The 21,005-nt window shown below is 40.7% G+C and overlaps 1 protein-coding gene across 6 annotated transcripts; it reads right to left on the minus strand.

Annotated features, from left to right (window-relative positions):
• Positions 1-834: 834 nt before the first annotated feature.
• LOC149822152 (uncharacterized) lies at positions 835-18,236 on the minus strand. Of its 6 annotated transcripts, XR_016425879.1 has the most exons (8): positions 18,085-18,236; positions 16,043-16,524; positions 13,189-15,370; positions 13,016-13,089; positions 12,747-12,784; positions 12,433-12,484; positions 11,989-12,052; positions 835-1,058 (listed from the first exon to the last, which is right to left on the minus strand). XR_016425879.1 is itself a non-coding variant. In XM_089980551.1 (3 exons), exons 2-3 carry the CDS (start codon positions 16,432-16,434, stop codon positions 13,258-13,260), a joined length of 2,505 nt encoding a protein of 834 aa, XP_089836677.1. In that variant the 5' UTR covers positions 16,435-16,524; positions 18,085-18,236; the 3' UTR covers positions 12,669-13,257. The 6 variants fall into 6 exon arrangements, 2 of the variants coding, with proteins under 2 accessions (XP_089836677.1, XP_089836678.1); XR_016425880.1 differs by lacking the exon at positions 12,433-12,484; XR_016425877.1 differs by having other exon boundaries at positions 13,016-15,370.
• Positions 18,237-21,005: the final 2,769 nt, after the last annotated feature.

Here is a 21,005-nt window from a genome sequence, read left to right on the forward strand (position 1 = left end):
TTGTTCAACTTTTCTAAAACAAGTTGGGTCAAGAAACTAGAATATGGCATGGATTGTGAAGCATTACTATCCACGAGAAAAAAAATGGATGTAAACAACAAAAGAAAAATATGATGGGCAAAACCGTTTACCAAAAGGGAGAATATTAACCCAAAATGTAGAAATCGACACAAGAATAAAATAAAAAAAGTATCACTCCACAAGAAGCACTGACAATAAAGAATAGTTTGCGAAGAAAAGCTTTTGGACACCCAAAATTCAATTTCAGCGCAAACAATCCAGGTTCACGATGCAAATCATTTTATGACACAAGGAATCAGATTTATGACACAAATATTAATTAGAAAGTCGTATTCTCGACACAGAAATTATGACATAAAAGAATCGGATTTACGGCACATATATTAACCAGAAATCAAATTCACGACACATGGAAATATAACGACACAAAAAAAAACGACACAGGAAAATATAACAACACAGGAAAATGCAATGACACAGGGAAATACAACACAGAAATCAGATTCACAACACTAATATTAATGACCCAACAGATTCACGACACTAATATTAACGACCCAACCAGTTAGAATCACGTCACAGTTTGAAAGGAGAGTGAACAGCCCCAGCGAGCACTTCTGATCACGCCCAGTCACGTTGCACTCTCTGATACCATGTTAGAATATCGAACAATATCAGATCTGCAGTGATTCGACGTTGTGTGAAAACGAGAGAGGGAGAAACACAGAGAGATTGGCTAGAGGCAAAAACTGCAGCAGTAAAAATCACGTTAAACATGTATTCAGAGATTATTTATGTTATAACCTAATTAAGGCTACAAAAGACTAAACAACCCTTAATAATAAAACAGTATTACACAACATATTTGGATCCTAGATCTACATCTAATCCAAACCCGAACAATATAATAAAGGGATACATTGCAACGTCTTAACAATCGGGTGTAGGAGAGAGAGTCACTCCTCGTCCGATAAATGCAAGCCTTCCTGGACACCGGGAAGCATCCCGCCATAATTAGGGTCTTTGGTGAGGAGAGCCTGAAAATAAGAGTGGCAAGCAACTTGAATATATGAGAATTGCTCCAAGGTCATGCCCTTATAAAGAATGCGATGGATAGTTTTTTTTTTTATGATGGGATCTAACAGATGCATGAAAGAATGTGATGTTCGAATCGCCATCTCAAAGCCAATTAACGCAAGATTTTTTACGCCTATATGAGTCATCATCTTGTAAAGCCACATACAGATTAGCATGAAGCAACTTTTCTTATGGCAAAGCCACATCATCACCTTCAGCAATCACATTATGTAAGTCTGCTAACTCTTCACGAATTTCTGCACACCTAGTTATGTTTATTCCATGACTGCAGATGTCGTCGAATAAGATGAAGTTTATACAAAACCCGTTCCATGGGGCAGCCTTGCAGCATGAAAAAATATTACAGCACTCCTTGTACATCAGCCAGAACTTAAAAAACCGGAAGGGTTTGAAATGAGAGGGATAAGAACGATTTTGCTCAAAGAGGAGGGCACTATGATCAGAAAGACCCTGTGGAAGAACTTGAAGTGAAGCATTGTTCCCCATGACTCCAACCACGAACTTGATATAAAGCACCAATCGAGTTTACAAAATCTAGCTTCACCACCATGCCGATTGTTCATCCATGTGAACCTGTGAGGGGTCATGGAATTCAAGGAAGCCGTTGGATTGAATGAAATTCTTGAGGTCGCAACATGAGTATAAATCTAGTGGACCGCCAGTTTTATTTGCAGTCGACCGCATGGAGTTGAAGTCTCTAATGGTGATAATCGGCAGTTGGGAATGGACCAGCTGAGCAGTCAAATCAGAGAAGAGAGTTCTTCGAACTCGCCTATCAGTATGAAAATACACACCCACTTCTGAAAGTGTAGTTTGAGATTCAATATCTTGCATGTCAGCTTGAATATAATAATGGTGAAGGACATGGCTTGTGAGAGAAATCTGCAGAGGGTCGCATAAGCAAAGAACTCTACTCCACCCCTCAGCAGTTGAAGGACTGGCAAGGAGTTCATAAACAGGGAACTGATGATGGAACTTTATAACAGAGGAAGGGTTCAACATGGCATCGATAATAAAAACATAAATTTTATGACGATGAAGAATATGACACATATCACATTGTGTTAACAAAAAGAATTAGGGTATTTACCCAGATTTCGCAAAACTCTTTTTCAAAAGATATGGGAAGCCCGTTTCAAGCCTCGGTTGTCCTTCTCCATGAGAAGGTAAAGCAGGGGCAAGTTTTTCAATTTCCGCAGTTCGAAGCTCACTGTCGAGAAACTTGAATATGCAATAAAGATCAAATGTGTATAAGTATCTAGGCAAGAATAATAAAAACCAAAATAAAGGAATAAACTAATTGATTGATTTGAAAAATTGCCATTTTTGGACTTTGGGGTACATTTAACTTTTAGGCTCCTTTTTAGTCCGACAGCACCTCTGCGTAGGTACGAGGGTTATTGCAATAGCTTTTATAGCACCTCCGTGTAGGTATGACAGTTTAGGGCTCGAAGGACAGAGTGAGGGGCAAGGTTAGGGTAGACGCTCTCTATAGGGTTAGCACTCAGACATGGGATTTCCAGATTATTAGACTATCTATAGGGGTGAGCCCCTATGTATAGGATTTCAGAACGAGATTCAAGTCATGAGATCTTCGGATTTATATCCGACCCAAATGGATCCGAGTCTATCCAAATGAAGGATAAGACCCATCCAAGAAGAGTCCTGCTTGGGATAGGAATTCACCTAAGAGGAGTCTTCCCTTATTGAAAGGGCGGATTCAGAATGATAGGGATAAGCCAAATGGCTTATCTCCACATTCGGCGCATTGGACGGCCAAGGGGTTTTTCCGTTCGAAGACCGGACGACACCAGGTGTGCCGTTCCTAAAGCTGGACGGCACTAGGCGTGTCGTCCCCAGGGTTGGAAGGCTCAGAGTGTGCCATCCCAGGGCAAAAAGCAGATTTTTTTGGTTTTTCTGAAATCCTATGGTTTTTCCTATGATTTTGGGATCTCCACCTTAGAATCTAAAAACAAGTTTTCCCAAACTAGGTTAGCATTTTGGACATCCTGGAAAAATTGGGTGTCTACACATTGGGAAGAGGCTGAAGCTAACCCCTGAACATTCCATGAAAGAATTTTCATGGGGAATGTGGTTCAGAGGAGTGACAATTTAGAGTTGCCTCCAAATTCAGAGTACTCATGTGAGGCTCAGGGCCCATCGCAGAAGCTAAATCTGAACAAGGCACCTTGGAAAACTCGTGTGGTTGTGGCAACACTACAAACAAGGAAGCAGAGGGTGAAGGAATATCAGGTGGCTTGAGTGGATGAGGTTCAACATAGGTTGTATTGGTGATGTTACTTAAAACTTCTCTTAGAATCAATTTGTTGAGCTTGAATCGAGGACTGTGTCACATGGGTGCGGGTGCGGCGCAATTTTAAAATTTTTGGACACGGGGACTCGGCTATATATATATATATATATATATATATATATATATATATATATATATATATATATATATATATTAAAAAGTGCACAGACACAACACAGTTTGTGACTGTGTCTGTGACTGTGCACAGCACAGTCCACTGTGCACAGTCACAGTCTGTGACTGTGTGACTGCAGCACAGTGATTGTGCACAGCACAGCTACTGTGCACAGCACAGCTACTGTCTGTGCACAGCACTGTGCACTGTGCGTTGCACTGTGCACTGTGCATTTTTTTTAAATAAAAAATATAAAAAATCATTTTTTAGGGACAAATGGACATTTTTGGACTCGGTCAAAGTTGACCGAGTCCAAAATGTGGACAGACTCGGCCTCGACTCGTTGACCGAGTCCGACTCGGCGTTGACCGAGTCCAGGCCGAGTCTGAAGCCGCACCCGTGTCGGGGCATGTTGACTCGGGTGCGGCACCTCCCTAGCCGAGTCCGTGTGACTTAGATCGAGGAGCAAGAAGAAAGCACCATAGAAATGCACAGTGGGTTGAACCTTCTAGCAACAAACTTACGGATATTTTCCTGTGGTGTTTTTTGCCGATGGGAGGCATGGGACAGTGGAATGGGGGGAAGCATAGTGGTTTGATTCCCATGGGAAGCTTTGAACTCAAAGCCAGGTGGGACAAGAGGAAGATTCCAAGGAGCAGAGGAAGAACAGATGGGACCAACAGGTGGAGGTGGAACAGGAATGGGAGAAGCAGGACTTACATGGGTATGATCGGATGATGTGAAACTAAGTGGGGCGAACCTGATGGGGAGTGGGCCACAAAGCTAGTAACTGCCGCAGCCACATCAGCCATGACAACAACTGGTGCAGGGCTGCCGAAAATTGAATCATTGGCGTCTCCACTATGGTTTTCAGCAATATCAACACCCGAACTCACTGGAAAACATAGAACTGATCGATCCTCACAATGCACAGATTGAACATCCATTGCAGTAGCGACAGGATGTGTAGAAGAAATTGACTCAAGGTTAGTGTCCTCCTCCTGAAGGGCATGACACCTATTAGATGAGGGACAAGAGTCGGAAATTTGCTTCTTGTAAGGCCCTTTCTTAGCAACAAACACTTTGGTCCACCCGTCGGTGTGATCATCAACAACTGGAGATTCAAGCACCAACGAAACCTTTGCAGGACATCGAGTAAGAGAGTGGTTCACAGATCCACAATGAGAACATAATTCACAATATTTTCATAAACAATAGGTTGATAGAAAGAGTGACCATTAATAATAGTAACATCCATGCTTGCACGGAGTGTGAAAGAGGGATGTCAATGGAAATATGTGCATATTGCAGGATGCCAGGGATTGGCAACCAAGGTTTGAGGCTTCCAGTTTAAACGGCATAGCAGGATGCCAGGGATTGGCAACCAAGGTGCGACCAGCAACACGCCATAAACTGCACCGCATAACAGTATGCATATCTTCCTCAGTAGAGACACAGATGAGAAACAGACCATTAATCGCCATGGAAAACTTCAGACCCTGCATCGAAGACCACATACGTTGGAGAGATTTAACAATAAAATTGTATTCCAACCCTTTGGAATGCAGTTCACTAGAGAGACCCGCCAACATGGTGAATCGTATGGGGAGAGAATGGAGGAATAGGCTGAATCGGATATAACAAGAGTCAGACGATCAGAAGACTCCATCATAACACTGTCGTCCTCAGCCATGATCGTCAGATCATGCTGCCCGTCTTGGCTAACAGCGTTTTCCAAGGAATGAATAACACTAAAAGAAGGACCTCCAGTAGTCCGCCCACCAGGGTTGTGGGAGGCATCATGAGTCTGTGCTCCACAAGGAGTGGAGCAGCAACGCTTCACAGGGGACATCGATGAGGAAGCCATTCGTTTTGGTGGTTCCTGAGTGTCACCCACATTGGGATGAAGGTCGATCAATTGGGACTTAATATGGTTATACTGTTAAATATGTATATGTAAATGAATATATTTCTGTACTGTATTGTACTACTGTACTGTATTGTACAGCATACTGTACTGTATTGTATTATTGTACTGTATTGTACAGCATACTGTACTGTATTGTACTATTGTACTGTATTGTACCACTCGTACAACATATACATATCAATGGAAAGGGGAGAAGACATCATTGCCGCCCAACATTTTTTTTTTCTCTCTTCCCTCTTACCTCTCTCTCTATCTCTTGCTACGATAGTAAGGTGACTCCCACATCTGATTTCTCACATGGTATCAGAGCCAAGGGCGTGGTAATCACGATCATCTGGAAGGCCCCTAAGGACCTTGACGTGCGTTTTTGGGCGTTCTCAAGGAAAGTGTTTTTTTTTTCATCTTTTCTCTGTTGTTTCTCCGTTGAATCACTATATTTCGACGTCGTTTCTTCATTTCCTCATATCGTGCATCTTTTCCTTCTTACATATTCTGTTATCCCCAATTTTATCAACCCTAATTTCTGTTTTCCCCAAATTTGGGAACCCTCATTTCTCAAAAGTGCCTCTTTTCTCAAACTTCTTGTGATTTCTTATCTATTTCTTGCAATATAGTTGATAAATCGTACATTCTGCACGATTAACTAAAAAAATCGTGATTTCCAAAACTCAAAAATTTCTGTCCGTACGGTTCTGTCCGTACAACCTACGAATTTCTGTCGTGCTATTTGATTCATCTTTGATCTTCTTCCTTATGGATTCTAAAATCAGCCCCGGATTTCTTTCTCAACTTGTTTCTCACAAATTAACTCATGATAACTACTTACTTTGGAAACGCCAAATTCTGTCGTTTATCCGAAGTCATGGTCTTTCCGGGCATCTGGATGGGGGATCACCCGCCCCACCTATGACTATTACGCAAGAGGTAACTGGTAATGATGGGAAGGTGAGTTGCATTGCTATTCCAAATCCTGCGTATGATGTTTGGTTTCAGAAGGACCAATCTGTGGTTGCCTATTTGACTGCCACGTTATCTGATCGTATATTACAAACTATCTCTGACCATTTTACTGCTGCAGAACTATGGAGACATCTTGCTCACTTTTATTCACAGGTTTCTGAATCACGTGCACTTCAACTGAAATGGCAGTTCCAATCTATGCGAAAGGGAACTAAGACCATTACTGAATTTCTAGGGGATATCAAAATTATCATTGATCAGTTGGCCGCTATTGGATATCCTGTTTCTGACAGAGATGTTGTTCAGCAGGTATTGGGAAGCCTTGGGCCCCAATATCGTATGTTTTGCACTGCATTACAGGTTGCCTCTACACTTCCATGCTTTGAGGATTTACAGGCCAAACTCCTACAGTATGAAGTTAGTTTGACTCAAGATCATCTTATTGATGATCCTCATCCTGTCATGTTTACATCTGGGTCTACCTCATTTCGTCCACCTGCTGCTCATATGGGCCGTGGAGGACTCCTTCCTACTCCTACTGCTCCACCTGCCACTAGAGGTACCCGTGTCCCTACTTGCTTCCATTGCAACAAGCGTGGCCATGTGAAAGCAGATTGTTGGCACAACCCACAGAATCGCAACAAGGCAGGGAGGCCAGGACCAAGAGCTGGACAGATGAATGTTAGACAGTTTCAGGGGCAGCCGCAGGGAAATTTTCGAGCACATCAGGGTACTGATCAGGGACAGAGTGCAGGGTTGCCACATGATGTGCAACAAATTCTGATGACTGCATTTAACAACATGAATTTGCGTCAGAATGATGATGGAGTTTGGTATATTGATTCTGGAGCAGCCGCACATGTTACTTCTGATGCAGGTAAACTTTCCAACATGGTTCCTTATATTGGCACTGGCACTATTGTCACGGGAGATGGTTCCCACCACCCTATTTCTCATACTGGAAATGCATCTCTCTCTTTGTCACAATCTACACTACCATTGAAAAATGTCTTACTCACTCCTGCCATTGAGAAAAACATTTTATCTGTTTCTAAATTGGTTGATGAAACAAATTCATCCATGGAATTTACTCCGTCTTCTGTTTGTCTTAAGGACCTTCGAACCAAGAAGATGCTCGCTAAGGGTGAACGACGCGGAAACATGTACGTCTTCGAAGCAGCCCCCGGGACTTTGAAGACGTCATCTACCGTGTCTCCATCTTTTCTTTCTTATTTGAGTCAGTCTTCTTCTGTTATGCAATGTAATAAGCCAGTTTCTTGGCATCGTCGGTTAGGTCATTGTAGTCAAGGGTTCCTTGACAAATTATCTTCTCAGGGTTTTATTCCCAAAGTCAAATTAGATCATAAGTGTCCTAGTTGTAATGTCTGCAAGAGTCATGTACTTCCCTTTCAAAGTATCAATAAAAGAGCTTCCAAGCCATTTGAAATTATTCACTCTGATGTTTGGGGCCCAGCTCCTGTTTCATCTCTATCTGGCTCTCGTTATTATGTGTTATTTCTTGACTCTTTCACTCGTTACACTTGGATTTACTTTATGAAATCTAAATCTGAAGTGTTCAAACTTTTCAAACAATTCCATGCTCTTGTTTAGAACCTTTTCAATTCAAATATCACTTATTTCCAGTGTGATGGTGGTGGAGAATACATATCTCATGATTTTAGTGAATATTTAAAGGACCATGGCATCACACGTAACTCCTCTTGTCCTTACACTCCACAACAGAATGGAGTAGCAGAACGTAAGCATCGGCATATTGTTGAAACCGCGTTAAGTATGATGCACAATATTGATATTTCTTTCTCTCTTTGGACTGAGGCCTTTCACACTGCAGTGCATATCATTAACAGGTTGCCTATGGAATTATTAGGAGATCAGTCTCCTTATTATTTGCTTCACGGTTCTCACCCTTCTTATGATGATTTGCATGCTTTCGGATGCATTTGTTATGTCCATGTGGATCATTCTTTACGTAACAAGTTTCAGGACAGAGCAGTTCAGTGCAGATTTCTGGGATATGCCGATGGGTATAAAGGATATAGATGTTATGATCCTATTTTGGGTAAGATTAAGGTGTCTAGAAATGTTGTTTTTGATGATGACCATTTCAGCACTTGTAATACTTCTCAGGTATATGAGCAAACTACTTATGATCCATGGCTTTGTGATACTTTGCTATATGACTCTATCAGAGATCCTGTTGTTGATGAACCAATTCAGTTTGAAGCAGACAACTCCATCATCCAGGATGCACCTTCACGGTTTTCAGGTTTGGTTTATGCCCGTCGAGGAGCCCCTTCAACTCCATCTCACGAGGCTCCCCCTCTTCGACGATCCACACGTGAAAGGCATCCTATCCATCGTTGGGTTAGTTACAACAATTTTTCTCTTGACTTTCAGTTGTTTCGAACCAATGTGGCCAAAGAGAAAGAGCCGTCTACTTTCCATCAGGCAGTCCATTCTCGAGCTTGGGTTGAAGCTATGAACGAAGAAATGGCAGCACTTCATGAATGTCATACATGGGATATTGTTCCTCGACCTGTTGATAGAAATGTTGTTGGTTCCAAATGGGTTTACAAGATCAAGCGTAAACCAGATGGTAGCATTGAAAGATATAAAGCTCGCCTTGTTGCACGCGGATTCACACAACAATATGGGCAAGATTATGAGGAAACTTTTAGCCCTGTTGTCAAAATTGGCACCATTCGTGTGATCCTCACTTTGGCACTTCAGCATGGTTGGTCTCTTAGCCAGTTGGATGTCAAGAATGCGTTCCTACATGGGGACTTGAAGGAAGAGGTGTATATGGAGCAACCTCCTGGATATAGTGAACATGATGCGGCTACATGGGTTTGTAAATTGAGAAGGTCTCTTTATGGTTTAAAACAGACATCTCGGTCTTGGTTTGAGAGTTTCTCCATGGAAATTCAGCAGCATGGCTTTTCTAAGAGTATACTTGATCATTCTTTATTTATGTATAAGAATGATCATGTTACTACTTGGGTTCTTATATATGTTGATGACATCATTATCACTGGGAGTGATGATGCACATATTGCCTTGGTCAAGTCTTTACTCATGGCCAAATTCAAGATGAAGGACTTAGGCCCATTGCGATACTTCTTGGGAGTTGAAGTCGATAGACAAGATGATCGACTCACTCTAAGTCAACACAAGTATACTCTTGACATTCTTCACACCACTGGTATGATTAATTGTAAACCTCTCAGCACCCCATCTGTCTTAAATCATAAGTTTAGTGCAAAAGAAGGCCAATTATATCATGATTCCACTTTATATCGCCGCATTGTTGGTATGTTGCAATATCTTACATTTACAAGACCTGACATTGCTTATGCTGTAAATCAAGCATCTCAGTTTATGCATGCTCCCACTGATTGTCATATGGAATGTATTAAGCGTATTCTCAGATATCTGAAAGGGACTATTGGAGATGGATTGCTCTATCACAAAGATGAAAGCTTCACTACAGGACACCGTTTACTTACATATTGTGATGCAGATTGGGGTGGGGACCCTGATGAGCGTAGGTCGGTTTCAGGATATTGTGTTTTTATTGGCCCAAATATTGTCACTTGGAGTAGTAAGAAACAAAAGGCCATTGCTAAATCCAGCACTGAGGCAGAGTACAGGGCAATGGCAGCAGGGACAGCTGATGTCACTTGGGTACGGCATCTTCTTCAAGAGTTGAATGAACCTATCTCTTCCTCTCTGCTTTTATGTGATAATCAAAGTGCCATTAATATTTCTTTTAACCCTATTCATCATTGTCGCACGAAGCACATTGAGATTGATCAGCATTTTGTTAGACAAAAGATTGAAACAGAAGAAATTGAGGCTTCGTATGTCAGATCAGAAGACCAAGTAGCAGACATCTTCACCAAAGGATTGGTTAGTCATCAATTTTGGTTACTTAAGGGCAAGTTGAGCATGATTGAAGATCATCCTCAACTTGAGGGAGGCTGTTAAATATGTATATGTAAATGAATATATTTCTGTACTGTATTGTACTATTGTACTGTATTGTATTGTATTGTACAGCATACTGTACTGTATTGTACTATTGTACTGTATTGTACTGTATTGTACAACATACTGTACTGTATTGTACTATTGTACTGTATTGTACCACTCGTACAACATATACATATCAATGGAAAGGGGAGAAGACATCATTGCCGCCCAACATTTTTTTTTCTCTCTTCCCTCTTACCTCTCTCTCTATCTCTTGCTACGATAGTAAGGTGACTCCCACATCTGATTTCTCACATATACAACCTTAGAAAAGATCCCCCTCGAGTAAGGCAATACATACTTTGTTTGCATTATTGGGAGTTTTAACATGCCATCTTTGGTAGTTTTGATGTGAAGTAACCTGGTTTGGCCACTTAAGCTAAATTGCTAATATCCCCAACCTAGCACAAAAATCCTCACCCAAATGCAGACTGACAACCCATGCTAGCATAGGGTTGGGTCCTTTCCACTATTTTCCACATCACAAACTTCACCCCTCCTTCCCTTGACTGATGCAACCCCTTACTTTGGATGTCACATACCCCTTTGAATGACAACATAGATCCCCTATTCAAAACACCCTTGAGTGTCCTAGCAATGTAGTATTCACTTTCATGCCTTTGTCACTAACTCACCATCAAACTTGAAACCCTTGCTGAAAAAAATGCCACTACCATAAACAAGTCAAGTATGCCCTTCTTCTTGCTTACCATATTCTTCCCAGCGTCTTGCAGATGAGGATGGTCAATGGAACCAAAATCCTCATAAAAGGCAGGGGTCAGATCATTCCAATCTCCATCCCCATCAAACTTGAGACTCTTGGGACAAATTTACTACATAACTCCCTCCCACCAGAAACATAGAATGATCAGTGCTTCCCCATGCTTGCCAATTACTCTCCATATATAATCTTATTTCCAGCATCTCGCTGCTTGGGAATGGTCGATTAGGCCCCCCAAATTCAGAGGCCTTAGCCATGCTCCATCCCAAACTAAAATAATTTACATTAAAAAGAACAGGTATACATGACAAATCGCTTAATATACGTTCTCTCGCTAACATTCTAAGTGAAACCTAATGGAGAGAGTTTCTCAAACAACTTATCAGTGTTAATGCAACCTTCGATCAAAAGGATACAATTTGCTTTAATCATGACTGGACAAATGCCACCATGAAAACCACACACAACCTAATATAAGTGGAACAGGAAGGGATGTTAAAATATTTGGGAAGGAAAGACCTCTTCATGCTCTTGGACTGATGCTCAAAAAATCCAACAACTCAGCATATAAAGCTAAAGATACTCCAGACACTCCTACTAAATCAATTACAATTGCGAGAAAACTATATGAAATAAAATAAATGATATGGCATGATCACCAGAATTACATTATGCAGCTATACACAACTATGTCAAATCCAAATGCGAGAATACCTAATGACATCAGACATATTTCATCATATTATAACACCTTGATTAAATAAAGATTAATTTACCAGGAAAAGCATATTCCACTGCTCCAACATAAAAATCTCTGTTCATTGTGCATTGCAATGTAGTCTGCAGCTAGAACAACAACAGTAAGACAAAAGGTTCGAAAGAATGACTAAACACAGAGATTTAGTGGCAGTAAGAGGCCTCATCTTTCCAAAACAGCACATAAAGTAAAATAAAAGTAACGACCTGTAAGAAATGTGCAACATTTAAAACATTCATCTCATCCTTGTCTGAGTGCCACATGTTTCTAATATCATATCTGAATTAAGCAAACAATGAAACATACACTTTATTCAAGACAAGCAAGTGCAGGAATAATTCTCCCCACCATTTATAGGAAAACTTCCTCAAAGAACACACTCCTCTAATAAATAGAACTGCAATCCCTAGAATCCACACAATCAAAAGCACATCCATTACGATCTGATCAGATTTCTATTTACCTTGAAAATATGGCAGAGCAGTGCGAAAACAAAAATATGCGTTCCTTGGAACCTGAATCAATCAAAATGATTGTTCCAACCACAACTGTCAGGATAGCAAGAATGCTCTCTCTCTCTCTCTCTCTCTCTCTCTCTCTCTCTCTCTCTCTCTCTATATATATATATATATATATATATATATATATATATATATATATATATATATATATGTAATAAATGAGTCACAAACACATGGATGATTCAAGCATGGAATATCATTACTCTTACAGGGATAACACATTAATAGACAAACTAACTTGAGAAAAAGTACTTACCAAATACAGGCAAACATAGGTTCTTGAGATCTTGCCACCTGGTGATTGACAAAAAATTTAACAATAAGACCTATGTATGGATGGCATTAGTGATTCTCAATCAAACTCCCCAAACATCAGTGAGGACTATGTTCATGGATATGATAATCAGAAAATGAAATAGGTTTCTTTAAACAGTTTCTTTGAGAAGCCCTTTCTAGATTACATAGCCAAAAAATATCCTGAAATTGCACAAATAGAAGGGTCCATTTTCTTATCAAGCTACCTACACAAGAAGGAGTTTCTTCACGAACACAACCCATAGGAACAGAGTTTGCCTGCAAAACAAGCAGTAGCACAAATTCTGCCAGCAAACAGTGAGTTAAAGAATCAATAAGAATGCATGATCAAATCAAAATTGAGTGCCAAACAGTAAATGCCACTAGGCATGCTTAATATCCACCTGGTATCCAGTGAACCTCTATCCAACCATGGAAATCACCATCACAGCAATGCATCGCCATTCACTCTATCAAGTAACTGAATGAGGAGAAAGCTCCCTTCTCTTGTATCCAGTAGATTTCTTGGTGGGAACATCATCAGGTATGTCCTCAGAGGATGAAGAATATTCAGAGGAACTGGAAGAAGATGTAGCCTGATGCTTCCTTCTCTTTCTTTCTCTGTGACCATGTTCATGCCTTTTATGACTTCTTCCGTGCTTTTTCGTTCTTCTTCCACTTCTATATTTTTCATGAAAAACATCTTCATCTGAATCATCTCTTCTATGTTTTCTATGGTGTTTCTTTTCAGTCTCTTCTGAATCCTCTCTCCTATGCCTTTTATAATGCTTATCATCCTCTTCGGACTTTTCGCTTCGATGCCTTTTATGATAATTTTTGTCATCTTCTGATTCCACCGTACGATTCCTTTTGTAATGCTTCTTGCCATTTTTGTCGGATTGTCTTCGCCTATGCTTTTTACGGTGTTTCTTGCCATGTTTGCTTCTCTTCTCCCTAGACTTTGACCTCCCCTTTGACCTTCTCTTGCTACGACCTTTTGCAGCAATCTGAGCACTCAGGTCATTATCAACCCTTTCAAACCCATCAGTTTCTTTTTCATTCCCTGTTTCAGTGGTTGTCAGACAAGGCACCAGGTTCATGTTCATATCTTCACCTGTTTCTGATGAAGAGTCTATTTTTCCCTGTCTACCACCTGTATACTCATCTCTAGCTGTTTTGTGGCTATTAAAGTTGTCCTCTACAGATGCAACCGTATACCCTGGCTGTTCCTTTTTCTTCATGTCATGTATTTGACTATCAGCTACAAATTCCTGAGAATAAGCTGATTCCACGCCATGATTAGTGGTCTTCAAGCTCTGGTTGGCAGCAGGATCATTCTTAACATGTAACCTTTCATGTTTAGATACCTTATATTTATTTTTTCTTTCTGACACAATATTATCAGGTCGAAAAGCATCCCTCTCTCCATTAGGTCCAGATTTCTGATTTTCATGGCCAGTAGAGGTATCTTCAGTGTGTGTATGGTGGATGCATCTAGGAGATACCAAGTCACTTGAACGAGGACTTCTACCAACAATGAGTTCAGGAGATTTCTCTTTCTTACTGTTTAAAGCATCTATTTCTTTCTTACTGTTTAAAGCATCCAAGTCACCATGAACATCATCATTCTTGTACTTGATATTCTCCCTATTTTTGTGACCATATTTATCATCAGATTTCAGTGGCATGTTTTCATCTTCACTCAGTCCCAGTGACATGGATACCACCTCTTCATCAGAACCATTAGAGTTAGCATGATTTTGAGAATCAGGCACATGACTTAACACTGCAGGGCTTCTCTTCATTCCTCCCATGACCTTTCTACCAGAATGATTAGTAGAAATCGACCTAGATCTCGGAGAAGAGCTCGAGCAACCATTGTTTGTCAATCTTTTACTGAGAGGGGAAACATCATCTGCGTGACATCTGTATACATGTTCAGACTTATCATTCTTCTCAACACTACTAACATCATCATTATCATCACGATCATCATCATCTTTATTGACACTTTCTACAGGAAGTCTATTACCACAGCTTTGACTGCTTCTGGAGGAAGTGAAGCTTCTGTTATCTATATGCTTTTTTTTGCTTCTACTCTTTGAATGTTCGGAAGTTGAACTGAAGCTATTGCTGTTAACAGGACTTCTGGAAATCCTACGCAACATTGTCTCAGTACTATGGTCTGACTTAGGAGAACAAGATCTATAAGGGAGATGCCGAGGAGAAGGAGACCTGTCACGACAGCGTCTTGCTGTTCTGGAACTGGACAGTGGTTGTCTGCTTCTGCTCCTGCTCCAGCTTCTACTTCTATGACGAGAAGGATAGCCTCTGTCATGATAACGATAATCCAAATCTCTTCTGCGGCTTGACCTATGGTAGTCCTCATGATCATCATAACCACGGTTACCATATCGAGAATACCTATGACTTCTGTAACTGCTGTAGTCTCTAGTGGAATGTCTTTTGAGCTCAGAGTGACTACGCCTGTACCTGACAGGTGACCTGGATGGAGAGACAGACTCAGACTTTGAGGATCGAGAAGTTGATCGAGACCGTGGCCGAGGTTGGGATTCAGACCTTTCCCTGTACAAATGAAAGTTATTTTCCTAACATTGCATATTTATAGAGCATAAATAAAGTTAAGAACACGATGTAAAACTAGAGAAAAAGATATAGAATACACTAAAAAAACATGAGACTGTAAGGTAGGCATATCGGTACAGCAATGCTATAAAATGTAGCTTTCCTCTTGTAACAATAAAAAAGTACATGTTAAATAGAAAAGAGTCAGAATCAGGGAATAAACATCAATATGATTCCTGGGGAACTATAAGAAGCAATATAAGATAAATGGTACCTGAATTGGTTAAAAATCTACCATGAAGCACTAGAACCAAGCCCAACTTATGAAGAAAGGGAGAGAAGCTCATCTCTACACTCCCCAATATTATGTTTACAATGACGTAGGTACTCGGCTTACATGTGCACCACAAGTATGCACAGCCTATATTCATGTATTTATCATATATTTCCTACACAACTTATTTGGCTGTAATTTGTGAATGTTTGTAAGGTTCAAGCATCTTCTATTTCTACCCTAACACTTCGTACATTCGCTATAATTGCATTCCTTATTAAAAGCATGACAAACCCTAAAATATTTTCAGACCTCGTTCAAGGCCTAAAACCGAATAATGGATGAATCTGTCACAACAAATAGCTATGTTAAAATAAAGTTGCACAAATGCCATCTACCTCTTCAGAGAAGGTTCATTTGCTTTTTCTTTCTCTTCAACTGTCTTTTCTCCAGTTAAAAGCTTGCTGATCTGTGCTGCACGGGCAGCTGCTTCCTCGGCAGCAGCTTCAATGCTAACAGCATTTGCTGCAGCCTGTTGTTGTACTAATAGTTGCTGATTTAGTAATGATTGCTGAAAATGGTATTGCTGAAGCGCTATAGCATGCTGCATCAATGGCGTGTTGATAGGCTGCAGAGGCACATAAGCAGGTGTGGACACAAGAGATCCAGACAAATGTTGGATCGATGACACTCCCACATTAGAACTTCCCTTTGGTGCTCCAGCACCCTTTGGTGCTCCAGCACCCTTTGGTGCTCCAGCACCCTTTGGTGCTCCAGCACCAGGTTCCATAATGTGCCCTCAAATTTCAGCTACCTTGAATACAGTGGTTCCCTTCCAAGCATAGAACTGCAACGCCAAATCTCTGGATGTTTAGAACCACTGTTCACAGACACAAATCCCCGAGATAAATGCAAATACTAAAACATATGCTACACAGGAAAAACCTGAAGTGAAAACACTAGCAGAAACCTCACTAAACTGTAGAGTTAAATAATAGATATATAGAAACAATAGATGTTACTGTTTAGCAACAACAATATACAATAGAGCGATGCGTGTGAAGTTCCTCTAGGGATACAGGATACAGCTCGACATGCTGAGCTTTGCAGAGAGAGGAACAGTACAGGACATTCGTTGCATGGCTCACAGCAACATTATACGGCAATGGTATTGCATTAACCAATAAATATCCAAAGTAAGTGGTAAACAAGTATAGTTTTTCGAGCTAAACGTGTCCAACTAACCAGTATCCTACTAGAACCAGAAACTGAGCAACAAGAGAAATGAATGCAAATACCATTTGACGATGAAAGGTAAGAGTTTCAGGTCCAACGGCCTTGGACAGAAACATGGCCAAAGCACCCCGGAAACCCGTCCATCATGAAGATGAACAGCATCTACAACCTCCCATGTGCTTCAAGTTTTGAACGAATTTCATCAGTCCGTTTCTGAACTATTGATGTCATTCATCCAAAAGAAAGATGAATGGCATCACAATTTTTTGTGGGGGCCATCTAGGTGGGGACCACTCTTTTTGATGGGTTCTGGTTGCTGTTCATATTTATAAAGCATTACATCTAAGGAGCCTTGGACAGAAAACCTTCCAAGGCGCCTAGGACCTGATCCACTCTCCAAGAGAAATGCGTGCAAATACCATTTGAAGATGGAAGGCAAGAATTTCAGAAGCAATTAAGTTAAAAAAACGAGGGTGCACCAGCCGAAACAGACCCCCCACCCCCTCACCGGAAAAGAACAAGAAGAAGAAGAAGAAAGAAAAGAAAAGAAAAAGTGGGCTCTAAGTAAATACAGCTACACAAGTGAACATTTTGGCAAACTCGAACAAATATATGCCTAGGATTAGCTCAAATAGATTAACCAAAGCACACATGGAAAAGCAACGGGCACCACCACTCTCAAGTCCCAACAACATAAAGAGTTATGATATCTATCAGAATAGTAAATAGAAAAGGACGGATAAAAAGAAGTTAATCCAGAAAACTGAGAAAAAAATGAATCCATCAAAGCATTGAATTGGGGTACGCTTCTCCTAAAGAATGCATGTGGAATTCATGCATTCTAAACAATAAAATAAAAAGCGAAATAAAAATCCACATATTTTCGACCCAAAATGTTCCCTAGAAACATCAAACCTGGAGTTCAAACCCAACGAAATAATCAAGAAATTCCTCATATTTTTTTCCCTCAAATCTCATCCCAAGAAAGGAGAAACCCACAAGCAGAATTATGCAATAATTTCACAAAATTCTGAAAAGATTAACCGATCAGGGTTTTTGCAATACAAAAAAAACGATCAAAAAGTTTGCATGTTGAGTCCCATACTAAGTCTTGAGACAAAATCACTAATCGAAAGCAAATCAATCAAAAAGATAATAAATAGGAGAAAGAAGAGCAGGAAAAGGGGAGGAAGAATGGGATTACCTAAGCACGACGGAGAAGAGAGGCGGCAACGACGTACGGACGTCTCATCCCCACCGCTTGGACATCCAAAGAGGAGAACGGGTTTTCACAGAAACGCCCCGTTTTTCATAGTTGGTGTCGCACACGCACACCCGTTCGTGGAAAAATTGACCATATTACCCTCCTTTTCTTTCTCTCTGTATATGTATAGATATATATTTCTCTCTCTCTCTCTCTCTCTCTCTATATATATATATATATATAGAGAGAGAGAGAGAGAGAGAGAGAGAGGTATATATATTTCTAATCAGAAGATTTTTATTCAAACAATTAAAAAATAAGAAAATAAAATAAAAGTTGGTCCATTCTTAAATGGTTTTACTTCAAATCAACTGAATTTGGTCGATTCAGTCAATTCTAGCAAAAAATTGATCCATTTTGGAGGGGGCTCAATCTGAAACAGCCAATTTAAACCAATTTTGACAACATTGCTTGACCCATTTAAGCTCAACTCAAACTGGTAAATAAACAAGCTGAGCTCGACCAAAGGCTCGGCTTTGTATGATGAGCAAATGAGCCGAGCTTGATCAGGCAGTGAAACTTGGTTTGGCTCGATTAAGCTCAAGTTATATCGTTGTACAAGAATATGGTTCAAGGATATGTATTATTTTTGTTGAATGACAAATAGAAAGTAAGTCACCCTCCTCAAGTTAGTGATGCAAGATTCAGTGATTTCATTGCTAATTGTGGTTTTCATGAAATGTCTGACCTGAACATTAGGTTTACATGGTCTAATCTTCGAAAAGGGAAGTATCACAATATGTGTAAGCTTGACGGGTGTTTTGTTAAGAATGTATTCGTATAATGGGACCTAACCAGCAATTAAAAGTGCTTGCTAGATCCACATCAGATCATAGCACTATACTATTTTGACATTTCTCGACATACCGTAATGGTCTTAAAGTGTTTAGATTTTTTTTCACTTTCAATGGATCATTTAAAATGTAAATCTATTAATGAATTTTGTTAGAAATACCATTTTAAAAAATGCATTGTGAAAATAGTAATTTGTTAGAGAATAGGTTACCCAAGCTGAAATGCACGAACACAAACACATGCACACACACAACTTTACGTGATTCGGCCAAGCGTGCCCAGATCCACAATTCTCTCTCTCTCTCTCTCTCTCTCTCTCTATATATATATATATATATATATATATATATATGTTCAACGTTGTTCTTAAGAGAGGAAAAGTTTATTTATAATGCAAGAGGCAATAAGTTTCTTAAACAAGAGCAGGGGGTCCGCCCCCCACCAACAAATAACAGCTGCAGGGCCCCTACCAAAAAATACCAGTGGCAGGAAGGGGGGTCCCTTGTCGACAAGTTAGAAAGAGGGACAGAAGGGAGGCACGGGTACGAGAGGCGAACTCACCGACGCACTTTCCTGTCGATGGGTCGCCAAAGAGCGGGGGCGATCGGCAAAAGAGCGAGAGCAGAGATGGTCGGGGCAGTCACCGGAGAGCAGCACAGAGGTGATCGGCAAAAGAGCAGGTGCGAAGATCGCCAGGGCGATCGCCAGATAGCGAAAGGTGGCCTGGGTGGTCGCCAGATAGCGAGAGGTGGCTAGGGCGGTCGTTGGAGAGCGGGAGGTGGCTGGGGCGATCGACGGAGAGTGGTAGGTGGCTGGGGCGAGCAGCGCGGGGGCGATCGGCCGAAGAGCGGGTGCAAAGAGGGCCAAAGCGGTCGTCGGAGAAAGGGAGGTGGCAGGGGCGATCACCGGAGAGCGGGAGGTGGCCGGGGTGGTCGCCGGAGAGCGGGAGGTGGCCGGGGCGAGCAACGCGAATGAGAGAGAGAGACAGATAGAGCTAACACAATTTCGTGCCCTAGATGGGCATTTTACATCAAAAATTAGCAATGAATTCGCGACAGCACAATTCGGTCGCCAACACCGACGCTAATTAGTGACAGAATAATATCTGTCGCTAAGTTCTAACATATTTTGTGATGGAATAATAGTTGTCGCTAATTCGTCGCTACTTAGCGACGGATTGTGTGACAAAATGATTTTGTCGCAAATCCCGCAACTAATTCCAAATTTAGGGTAGACTCATTTTCTCTCGCTAATCCGTCACAAAATTACGACAGATTTTTTTCGTCGCAAATTTTTGTTGCTAATTGATATTTTTCTTGTAGTGGAACCTTCCTTATTTAAATGATCTTAACTCTCGAGATTACATATGTTTAGAACTCTCCTTTAAATAGGTTTCTCTTCCTTGGAGTCTTCTTGATTGATGAGGTTCATGAGCGAGTCCTTGAAGTCATACTCTTGATTTCTCTTAGAGTCTTAATCTATCTTGAAACCATGTGATCCCATTGGAGGACACCCCACACGCCCATCTTGATCATCTTCTTTATCACCCTCTGCAAGCTCATCTCTCTAGCAATGAGATTGAGCTTGGATCTAATGTCTTTAAACCGCCTGATAGATAGAGATTTGGTTAAGATGTCCAGGTTTGGTTAAGACATCTGCTAGATGATCCTCTCACATAATGAATTTAACTTCAAGTTTCTTCTTTTTTACTTTCTCTCAGACAAAGTGAAAATATATTTCAATATGCTTCATGTGCGCATGACAAACTAGATTTTTTGCCAAGTATGTAGCATCGAGGTTATCGCACCATATTATTGGGACTTCTTGTTGCTTAGCATGTATTTCACATAAAAGATGTCTTAACCACATGAGTTGAGACACAACTCCTGCAAGAGCTTTATATTCGATTTCAGTGCTTGATTTGACAACGTTTGTTGCTTAGATGAGTTTCATAAAATTAAGTTTGTCCCAAAGAAGGTAAGGTAACTACCAGTGGAGCATCTATCGTCTGTGCATCTTACCCAATCAGCATCTGCATAGTCTGATAGTTGTAAGGATTTACTTTT

Source organism: Nuphar pumila, chromosome 11 (assembly GCF_984573655.1).
Source record: "Nuphar pumila chromosome 11, dmNupPumi1.hap1.1, whole genome shotgun sequence".
In the NCBI taxonomy this organism is placed as follows: domain Eukaryota; kingdom Viridiplantae; phylum Streptophyta; class Magnoliopsida; order Nymphaeales; family Nymphaeaceae; genus Nuphar; species Nuphar pumila.

Excerpts from the sequence above, each read along its gene's own strand:
- LOC149822152 (XM_089980551.1), bottom strand. The coding sequence starts at position 16,434 with ATGGAACCTGGTGCTGGAGCACCAAAGGGTGCTGGAGCACCAAAGGGT. Across the intron at positions 15,371-16,042 it reads AATGAACCTTCTCTGAAGAG|GGAAAGGTCTGAATCCCAAC; the intron begins GTAGATGGCATT and ends TCATTTGTACAG.